The 11,553-nt window shown below is 35.2% G+C and overlaps 1 protein-coding gene across 1 annotated transcript in view; it reads left to right on the top strand.

Annotated features, from left to right (window-relative positions):
* LOC106867307 (serine/threonine-protein phosphatase 6 regulatory ankyrin repeat subunit B) overlaps positions 1-11,538 on the top strand; it is a gene marked incomplete at its 5' end in the record, with an annotated part of 27,250 nt that extends 15,712 nt beyond the window's left edge. The window contains 5 exons of the mRNA XM_014912147.2: positions 1,006-1,148; positions 2,105-2,197; positions 4,095-4,307; positions 7,745-7,816; positions 10,404-11,538. Coding sequence (XP_014767633.2) covers positions 1,006-1,148; positions 2,105-2,197; positions 4,095-4,307; positions 7,745-7,816; positions 10,404-10,609 — 727 coding nt within the window. The remainder of the gene's footprint in view (positions 1-1,005; positions 1,149-2,104; positions 2,198-4,094; positions 4,308-7,744; positions 7,817-10,403) is intronic.
* Positions 11,539-11,553: the final 15 nt, after the last annotated feature.

Genomic DNA, 11,553 nt, shown 5'->3' with positions numbered 1-11,553 from the left:
TTGTATTTAAAACAATGATAATTTAAAACAATGATGATTTATGTAAGATGTTTTTGTATATAATATACATGTTATTATAATGGATGAAGGGATGATTATTGAATGGTTATTATTTTGATATTATGATATTTTTAATAATTTTTCTATCTTTATATAATAAGTATTTCATATTAATTCATTTGGTACTTATTGTTGGTTGAGACAGATATATATATATCTAATTATTGTTCTACTTACGATCTGACGATTAGCTATATTTTTGAATAGAATTTATTTTCGATAATCTCAATTGATTTTAATCGATTTAAATTTCCTTTCTATTTGAAAATTAGTTAAGCCTGTCATAATTTATAGAGTACAACGTATTGTTCTTATGTACTTGCCTGTAGCTTTTCTATTGTTGTCCATTGTTGGTTCAATATTCTTAGACCAGTTTGCATCCCTATTCTATATGGTGTGAGCAACAATATGTAACTTCAGGTGTTATCGGGTGGTAAACGAGGACGAGCTAAATAAACAGTTTATCATACCCGTCTTTAACAGGGGCTAAACGGTATGCGCTGACCTCAGTAGAAGGTGAATCAAACTGGTTTGGGTTTCGAAACTATCAACTGAGGCAGAGAATATTTTTTTAGGAGAAACACATTTGAAGTGGACAAGTTATAAGAAAAATCTTGCAGATAAATGATTTCTTCAGATACACCCATTACATCATATGTGGCAGATTCAGTGGTTTTCTTAATGAACCGGGGCTCAGTTATAACAAGAGACAGGTTTGTATGGAGGGCAAATAAAAAACGAAGTGTTTTGCTAAAGAACCCAACATATCTCCTGGTCCAGGAATCGAAACCACAATCTTACAATCATGACTCCAACACACTAACCACTAAGCCACGCATCTCACTCTGGTCACTCATAATAATCTTTTCTGTAAACATGTACACAATGTAATATTTGTTATAAACGAATGTTATTGTTGAGATGTGTTTATATTTCGTTCTACAGATGTCGATGGTGTGAAACTAATGAGGCCCTGGTGATATTTGAACCTTGTGAGCATATTGTGTTATGCAGAGAATGCTGTCCAAAGAATTCACCTAAACGATGCCTCGTGTGTCGGCAAATTGTTATATGCAAAAATAGATTTGGTAAGAATACTCTTTAATGATGATATGTCTGTTTGTCTCATTGGTATGGAATAATGTACTTCATGTTGTTATGTAGACCCAGGTCTATCATAATCTCTCAGACGTATGTTAAATGTGGTTTCAAGTGTTGTTTCTCTGTGATGTGTATCACCGCATCAACTAAACTTTGTCTTTAAAAAGGTACTGTCTTATAGACAGTACCTTTTTAAGGAAGGATACTGAAAGATAAATGCTGACTATCTGAAATATCTATAAATAATCCAATGTCCTTTCAGTACACACCATCTTTTTTGATAGTCAATTGTGAGTGATTAGAAATGATTAATGATTTATCAGTGTCTCGGAAGTTGATAATTAAAGACAATACTACTTACAAGTACATCAGTGTTAGGTTTGATGAAGTAGGTGATTCAATCAGAAAATATCAACTGTGAGTTTAAGGACCAACTTTAAAGAGTCTGACTATTAAAAGTCGTGTGTGGCTGTGAATATTGGTAATTGATGAAAGCTTGTATGGATAGTTCCAACATCTTTACAAAGTTCCAACATCTTTTAACGAAATTCCTTATGATTTATCATATTATGAAGATCTCAAATAGTTACAGTAGTCTGCTGCTTGATATGAGATGTCATCTCTTACTGGGGTATGTACCCAGACTGTCTCACAATAGGTTATATACTGTAGTACTCAATACAAAAGTTTGAAGCATAATTGCAGCATTGTGAGATTTTGTTGGAAAAAGATTGTAGGAAGAGATGTAAGAAAACATTTAGAAATTTTAGACTATTCTGTTGTGGGCCTAAATATTGAGCCATTGAATGGTACCATTTTAGAAAGTATGAAAATGCTGTCCTAAACCATGGTGGTCACTAGTTGAACATTAATGATAGGAATGTCTCACAATAATAAAATATATTTTAATATAATTAATAAAACTTGAAAATATTTATTTCAGCTGGACCAAATTTGTTAGACAAGGAAGTCCAGACGGTGGCAGAGCCAGTTGATGTGTCACAGCCTACACGCAGGACATCCACGCTACGTCAGAGTGAGTATAAAACAGCAGTAACTAATTAATCTCATTTAAGTTTTACCTTCAGACAAACTAAATTGTTTGTCAAAATGACTGCGAACAAGCTCCATTTCTAATTTCCATTTGAAAGTTTAGTCATTTAGTAATGCTATTAAAGATATTATCGAAATGTACAATATCACGTGAGGTTAGAATAGTTAGTAATAAACTAAAACATGTAATAAATTTAATATTGTCTATCGTTAAAGCAACTAAAATATAGTCTAGTTTAGTGGGTAAACAACTGAGTTAAGGACAACTTTTTTGTTTGTTTTCTGTTTTTGCTAACCTATTGATTACTGATAAATAATCTTTCTTGTTGATTAACCAGGTGTCTGTCATAATCTGGCAGTCTTATGATATAAAGTGATCCAAATGCGAACAGCCTGTCATTTTCCATGATAGCAAATCTATCGCTACATCCACTAAACATGGTCTTTAACCAAGTAGAAGACTAGTTTGCTACTGAAAAAAAAAACAATTGGTCTCTCTCTTTCTCTCTCTTTCTCCCCTCTCTCAATCTGCCTCTGCCTATCTCTTTCTCTCTTGGTCTTTCCCTCTCCCTGTCTCTTCCAGATATATACTGGTTGCACCATGCAGTACAGTAAATGATATCACAGTAAATGATATCACCCTCATTACTTGTCATTTGATTTCCGTGCTTTCATGGACTGGACGGGTGTTCACTGTCCAAGCCTGTTCTTTTTTAGAGTTGCTGCCAACATTGAATGTTTGAGGAGCACATCTCACTTAAACATTCTAACTTTTCTATGGTGGTATGTCCTTCCTAACACCAACCGCATTATAAAGGGTTCCAAGTACATTTTATTGTGGCACATGAACTAGAAAGATTGTCATCTCCACAAGAAGATTAACCCTTCCTCTCTAACTTATGCAAAGATATATCAGACTTATTGAAAGAAAAGATAGCAAATGGTTTGAGAGTATCTTTTTAAAAACTCTTATGTGCTTACTAAGAAGCTGTTTGCAGATGCTAAGAATGGATGGCTAAAATGCACTCAAGATCAACTAGATGGGCTGATACAGGAGAGCTATGAGATTAACCATTCCTACTCATGGATTGTTTGAAATACTCAACAAACCAGGAATCAAATACCAGCAAGAAACAAGTATATAGCTGCGTAACGAAAGCAAGTTTAAAGAGTGGCCCGGAAGTTGATGGTATACAATAGAATATGTCCAAGTATATGGAATATGCCCAAGTATATGGAATATGTCCAATAATAGAATATGTCCAAGTATTATTGTACTCAATAATGTTATAAGCATTACCTATTACTTAGATAGTTGTGGCATAAAAATAAACTTTGATTTTTTTTTTATTGTGGTTGCTGTTGTTCTTTTATCTGACCAATATTTCAGGTCCTAAAAATCCCTTCATCAGGGCTTAAGGAGCTTTCGTTGGTTCCACTTTCCTCTCTTTTTGATTTTGATTAAATTTTTTTTCTGAAGTTGTTTTCAAGCTAATATAGAATTTTGCAAAATACTATAAAAGCAATTGATATCATTCACGTGGAAAGCTAATTAACCATGAAAAATGATTGAAAACGACTTAAGTAAAAATTTAATCAAATTCAAAATCTTATCCCAAAGACAGGAAATTGGAACATTATCCAATGAAAGTTCCTTAAGCCTTGATGAAGGGACTTTTAGGACCCGAAATATTGGGCAGATAAAAGAACAACAACAACAATAAAACAAAACAAAACAAAGATTACCAGGTAACTTACTTTTAATTTTCGTTACCTCATCTTACACTTCATTTTGCATTGTTTAGCCTTGCATCTCTTTTAACGTTACACATCGTATACAATGCTTCAAGCAAACTATAACATTTTATTATCTATTTTAGTGACTTCATACTTTATGAAGAAGATCCGGAAAGTGTTACAGCCTACACCCAGTACACCCAGCACATCAGATGTACCCAGTACACCAAGCACATCGGATGTACCCAGTACACCCAGCACATCGGGTGTACCCAGTACATCTGGTACACACAGTACATTTGGTACACACAGTACATCTGGTACACCCAGCACATCCAGTTCATCACAGAAAGTTGGTGAGTATAAATTAAAGTGCTTAACTGATTTCTCTAAGTTTTACCTTCTGCTGAGTGATATTGTTTGCCAAAATGACTAAGAACAGGTTCCATTCCTAATTTCCATTTGAAATGTTAGCTGTATAATAATCCTATCTGAGATATTATTGGAATATCATAAAATATCCAGAGAGGTTTGCCTAGTTTGTGATATGGATAAATTAGAATATGCAATAGAGTTGATATTGCCACAGGAAACTAAAATATATTATTGGTTAGGAGTAAACATAAGAGTTAATGACAAAGCTTTTGTTTGTTTTGCATTTTTGACGTGGTTTTGGTAAAGCATTGTGAGTTATAACAGTAAAACTGTTTGTTGTGTAAGACCAGGACAATATGAGAAGGTACAAAGTAAACTATAAAATACAAGGAAAAATAAAGAGAACAAATTTGCAGTTTTACTTTGTGTTTCTACATTTCGGGTTGAAGATCCCTTCTTCAGGACATTTGGAGAAAGTCGTAGTTGGAAAAGGTTGTTGCTCAGAAGTGTGTATGTGTGTGAAGGTGAGGGAGAAGGAAGGAGGTTTTGTGAAGTTCCTTCATGTTGTTCATGGCTGGTCTCAATTTCTTCCATAATTCTGAGATTTCTCCTGTTGCGTTCATTTTCCTCGATGGAAACTTTAAAATTTTGAGTTTGGTACTAAGGTGGTCCTCCATTGAAGTGTACCGTGTGACTACTCTCCTTTATTCAGATGTGTTGTTTCCTAGTAGTGCTCCCTACATGCGATGCCCTACATTTAGTGGAGACTACTTTGTATACTCCATAGGTCCTCGAGCATGTTTTGATGTCGTTGGCGAGTGTGATTACTGATCACTTATTGTCGTTATTATTTAACTAGATTTCTGTTGTAATCTGGGAGCCTTACGAGGAAAGGTTATGTGTGTATATCTGAAATGTAATCTCATTTTGTCACAGTATCCTCTTCAACTTTCACCTAATACTTTAATACTTGTTACCTTCTACTTATCCCCTGTTTTTTTTCTTGGGTACAGGACCACATCCCTACAAACTTGGATTATCGATCTCTGTAGCCCAGTAATATACAGATATTATTGTTATTTCTTTATTGCCCACAAGGGGCTAAACACAGAGGGGACAAACAAGGACAGACAAAAGGATTAAGTCGATTACATCGACCCCAGTGTGTAACTGGTACTTAATTAGCCGACCTCGGCAGAATTTGAACTCAGAACGTAACGGCGTACGAAATACCGCTAAGCATTTCGCCCTGTGTGCTAATGTTTCTGCCAGCTCACTGCCTGGATATACGGATATTATTGATCCTGACTTCATTCCATAGGAAACGAACTGTTGTGAAACCTTTCTCTATGTTTATGCGACACTAATTAGATATACTTTATTTAGCATGATAGTGACATTTTTTAATTAGTTTGTCTCAATTAGCATTTATGAAAAATGAGGCAGAGTATTAGTGATGTTAATTGGGATGCGTATTCCTTGTAAGGTTGTTCTTATATTAAGAATGACATCAGAAAGACAGTTTCTGTGAGTTAAACCCTTCTGTGAATGCATATCTTTTGTGTCCTCAAATTTGTTGGTAATTGAATTTTCACACATTTGAGGTCCATCACATTGAAAGTGGAGACATTGTTTGATGCATAGAATAGTGGTCATGAGTATCAGTATGTACAATTTTAGGTATTTCACTGCAATAATGTATGAAATAACAATTATATGTAATTAATGAGGTTTTGTGTGAAGGTACAATATTTTAGGATACTTGATATAACTTTCTGCTCCACCTGCATAGATGTAAACATTGCACACCTGGAAAGAAAATTGCTTCATTAAGGAAACGGAATGACTTTGAAATATCTTCAAATATTTCCTCAATCATTAGACAGTCTGACGAACCGTGATCTGGGCAATTAGAATTGAAGATTACAAGCAGCAACGTTTAAGAAAGAGAACGGGTGTATGTTTATCCTACTTGAAGGATTATGATATGCGCTTGTGGCTAGAACTTTGGAGACCAGCATGTTTGACATTGGAAGTAAATGGAAGATGAGAATAATGTTAATTAGTGAAGTCTACAGGAGTGGCGACAATGCCATGTCATAGATTTGCAACATATATAAGAAAAACAAAACAAAACCAGCTTCAAGTGAGGGACAGCTTCAAGTGATAATTAATTGAGATAATTGCAGAATTATTAGATTAGAATATGAAGGTTATCTTAATGGTGAAAGGAGATATAGGAAGGTTAGTTTAGTCTGTTGTTGATGTAAATATTGAACCATTCATTACATGGTACCGCTATAGAAAGTATAAAAATGCTGTCCAAAGCCACAGTGTTCACCAAGTGTGCATTGATGATAGGAATGTGTCACAATAATAAAATACAGATTATTAATAAAGATAAATACATTTTTGTATAAATTGTAAAACTTGGAGATGTTTATTTAGTGCAAAGATGTTGCAGAAGGACATCCATCAGGGACTGTCTTTATCCAAGTTGAATATTTTGGTTCGCTGCTGAAACAATGGTTAACCTCTCTCTCTCTCTCTCTCTCTCTCTCTCTCTCTCTCTCTCTCTCTCTCTCTCTCTCTCTCTCTCTCTCTCTCTCTCTCTCTCTCTCTCTCTCTTCAATATAGACACTGGCTGAAAGATATAATACAATCAATGACATCGTTTCATTATTTATCATCTGCTTTCCATTCTTTGATGGGTGGTCACTGTCCAAGTCAGTTCTTATTTAGAATTACTGCTCACATTGATTGCTTGAGAAACACATCTCATTTAAGCATTCCAAATTTTATATGGTGGTATACCCTTCCAAACACCAACCACTTTATAAAGGGCCCTAGGTACATTTTATTATGCCGGAAGCACTAGAATGATTGTAACATCCCCAACATGATTAAATGTTCCTCTCTAACTTATGCAAAGAAATATCAGACATGTTGAAAGAAGAAAGGAGACTAATCAGATCAGATCAGGTCCTTAAGAACCCTTATGAGGTTACTAGGAAGTTGTTTGCAAATGCTAAGAGTAGCAGGCTAACATGCACTGAAGATGAACTGGACAAGCAAATACAAGAGACCTACAGTGACCCAAAGCGATATCAAACACCCCAACCCATGGATCAATTTGAAAGTAGCACAGAACCAATATATATGTTTGTAACGAATGTAAGAGTGAAGAGTGCCCCAGGAGGTGTTGCTGTTCCATAGAGAGTGTTCAGTTAGGATATAGGATTTAAATACTGAGGATGAATATTGTCCTGTTATATGGTAACACTGTGGATAGTATACAAATATTGAGCAAAGCCATGGTGGTCACCAGCTGACCATTGATGTCTCACAATACTAAAATTATTAGTAGAGATAAAGATATTTTACTATTATTTGTAAAACTTTTAAATATTTATTTCAGAGAGTCCAGAGCTGACGGTGAACCATCTCAATAATGTGGCAAAAAGGTTAGGAAATAAATGGCAGCAAGTTGGTGAGTATAAAATATCTAATTGATTTTTATAAATTTTACCTTTACCTGAACTTTAGATTATCAAATTGACTGAGAACAGGTTCCATTCCTAATTTTCGAATGAAATGTTTGTTGTAAAGTAATTCTTTTAAAGATCATCATGTTTGGTAAAATGGATAAATTTAGAGAGAAACTAAAGTTAACATTGTCATTTGGAAGAGGGAACTGGAATTTGTTGCGTTGTGATACAAAGATGAGTTAATGGCAATCTTTTTGTTTGTTTTGCATACTTACAAAGTTTACTGACTGGGTATTGCTGTTGTTGTTGTTGTTTAAGAAGATATTTGCCTTGATTTGGAAGAAAAGTGTCCCTCATCTGACATTACTGTGTTTTCTTTGGGGGCACAGGATTACATTATCAAATATATCCACTTTAAGACAGTAGGGTTTATTTTCAGGGACATGATGCTGTCTGTCTCTTCCCTCTCCAATCTGTTCCTTCTATTTATTGTAGTTCTTTGGCCCCAGTTCAACCTATATTCCTTTATTTAAATAAGACAGGCCCCATTGTCGATTGTGCCCTTGGGTGGATTGAATTCAGCTCTGTAAGTTAATGAAACAATCATAAATTATAAAATAATTATCCTGATAGATGTAAACTTGATTTTTTTGTTTGTCAATGGAAATCATTTTACTCTTCTTTATATTACAAATACCACTTGGAAAGGCATGAACATCACAATATCCAATTTGCACTTGTCTCAGTATGTAACAACATAAAAAATATCTTTTATACGATGTCCCCTTTACTTACAATAATATCTTGTACCTCCCTATTCTACCTATTGATATCTAGTTGGTCTGCCCCATAGTAAGACATCTTTACTAGGGACATTGGTCACTGCTGGAGACCAGATTTGAACTTCTGATCGCTGACGTAAGAGGTCATGGCAATATCTTCTCAGTCAGCTGATAGAAGTGATTTATCTAAATTAAGAGAAGATATCATCTTTGACATAGTCAGCTTGTTATACTTTAGGATTGCTGCAAAGTGTACCACTCCTATACTGGGGTAAAATCAACAGATCATCATCATCATCATCATCATCATCATCATCATCAACATAATCATACGTCCATTTTCCAAGTTGGTATGAGTTAGACAACTTCCCCCACACAGCCGCTGTGGTCCTTTGTCATATTTAACTTCTTGTTATCTTCCACCTGCATCTCCTGGCACTTCTTTATCCAACTTTTATCTTCCATACCCTTCCCATATCTGTACCATCTCCTCTCTTGTACTCTGTCTCTGATTCTTCGGGGACCCAATTGTTCTTCCAGCTCATCTTTGCTCAGAGGTATCTACACATTAACATTATACTTCTTGTGAAGTATGCTCGCCTCAGTTCGTCCCATTTCATACATCCTCTAAACTCAATGCAAAACTGAACTTTACAAATACACATCATACTCTCTACCCTTCATTTGGAAACAGAATCCCTTAATTGTCCGTAGACATAATAGCTCCCTGTTTAGTTTTACCTTTCATTTATTTCTTTAACTTTTGTATGTTTTCAAAATAGCCTCCTTCACTTCTAATTGTGCCTCCTAGGTAACAGAAAGTATAAACTCCGTCTTTCATAGTTGTTCTTACAACTAACTATTCCTGTAGATCTTCTACTTACAAAGTCCTTTTTCTCCCTCAATCTGCCTGCCATCCTACTGCCTCTATTTTGTACATTGGGTACTCCATGCAGAAATTCCTGTTACCACCCACCACCCACCACCCACTCTCACTTCTTCTCTGCACATCAAATATGATGACTTCCCAGATGTTGTTGGATGCAGTGATGAATTATTCAGGATCTAAGAGTTGTAGACGTTGATCAGTGCCGCCTTCTTTCCTGCAGACTAAAACTTTACTCATTGCTAGGTTTACTCCACTATTGATGTCTCTATATATTGTGGCCTTGATCCAGTGAAGGAAATCCTTATTGTGAGTCATGCACTCAGAAAGATTAAGCTGGTGTCTTCTATAATACGTGATGTGTACCTAACAGTATTATATTTTATACTTTGTGTAGTCCAGATCATTCTGGTATCATGTTTATTTGTATTCTAATTGATCCAGATGTACCAATTAAACTTACTGGTATAGTTTTAAAGTTCAATATCTTTCTAGATACTTCTAAATGCTAATACTTTTTTAATTATTAATTAATCAGAGAAGGAGAGGCATCACAGATGATTGCTTCAGACATTGATCATGGGATGTTATTAAGCAGCTGCAATTAGGTTCCTCCGAAAAGTCTACGGAGTAACTTTATTTGACAGGGTGCGTGACTTGGAGATTTCAGTGTCTTTCCAGGTCAAGTGACTATTTCTCTGCATTGAGAGGTAACAATTCCAGGAATATAAACATGCAATTAGAATGTTACAGGAAAGAATTAGAATTAGAAAAAATGCCTTAAAGTTTTCATGTTTCTTATCTATTTTTAAATTTCTCTAGTGACATAATTTCTTTATATTTATAACAACCTACAGTACACATCTCTTTTATTATCCTTAATGTTGTTGCAATTATTTCTTATTGTTGAATCTTTTGCAGGAAGGGAATTAGGAGTTAAACAAGTTGACCTGGAAAATATCATGCAGGACAATCCTTTTAACAGTTTGAATCAGAGCTTCCAAACGCTGCACAAATGGTTCATGGGTTGTCGTCCAGAACATCGTACATTTGAAGTATTGAGGAAAGCTCTGGAGGAAGCTGAGTGCTTTGAAGCACTTGAATGTCTACCCTCGAATATAATGTGAATTTCTGCATAAATGTTGTTGCTGCTTAATCCTAGTTCTACCTTGATCAAACAGAAACTTGTAATCAAATGCATTCCGGCCAGGACCATCCTGTTTATATACTAAATATAGAGAACCCAAAACCACATTCTCCGATGTGTGGCGAGGTGTGAATTGAAGAGGATTTGGCTACTAATTCTAGCAGGTCTATCTACCATATAGAGCCTCATTTAATTGTTTTGCTCCCTTGTTCTTAGAGATTAACTTACGTTTGTTGTTGTTATTGTTGTTGTAAGTCCCAGCTTCCGTTGTTATGTAGGCAGTTTTAATATTCTGTGGAGATTTTCAAAAGCAAAACGTAAAGTGTAATTCCATTTTATGAAACTTGCTAAAAATGCATTTTTGCTTTCAAGTAGAAGAACCTCCATGTCGACACGATTGTCTGTAAATTTACTCTTTCTATTTCTCTCAGCCGCTATTTTTACATTAGCCTCCATCCAAAGTAATGCAGCTGACCATTTGAGAAGAATTGTGTGGGAAGATATATTCCAATTTGTTTAAACGTCTGTTTCTTTGCCTTGTTGCATGTAAAGGCAAAGACTGGCTTCACAGGACGTTGGTTGTGTGGTAAATGGGAAAGGGAATTCCATTGAGTTCCAAGTGGTATTCTAGGGATTAACAGTCTTGATCCTCAACCTCAATAAAATGATCATGTAAGTAGACCATGATGTAAGCCTTTGCCATTCAATGGCCATTTCTAACATCTAAATTTCTCAAAAGCATAATGAGACTTGTTTCTTTAGTTAGAGAATATGTGATAGACGCCCAGATGGTGTGAGTGTGTTGAAGAACTGATCAGGTACAGGGCTTCGTTGACAAAACCATCATTAATGACCCTCTGGTTGATGGGAAGAACTTGATGTGATGAAGCAATTCGTCAAACCTTTTGATTGCCGTATATATAT

This window comes from Octopus bimaculoides, chromosome 22, assembly GCF_001194135.2.
Source record: "Octopus bimaculoides isolate UCB-OBI-ISO-001 chromosome 22, ASM119413v2, whole genome shotgun sequence".
NCBI lineage: Eukaryota > Metazoa > Mollusca > Cephalopoda > Octopoda > Octopodidae > Octopus > Octopus bimaculoides.
This window is presented reverse-complemented; position numbering and strand designations above follow the sequence as displayed.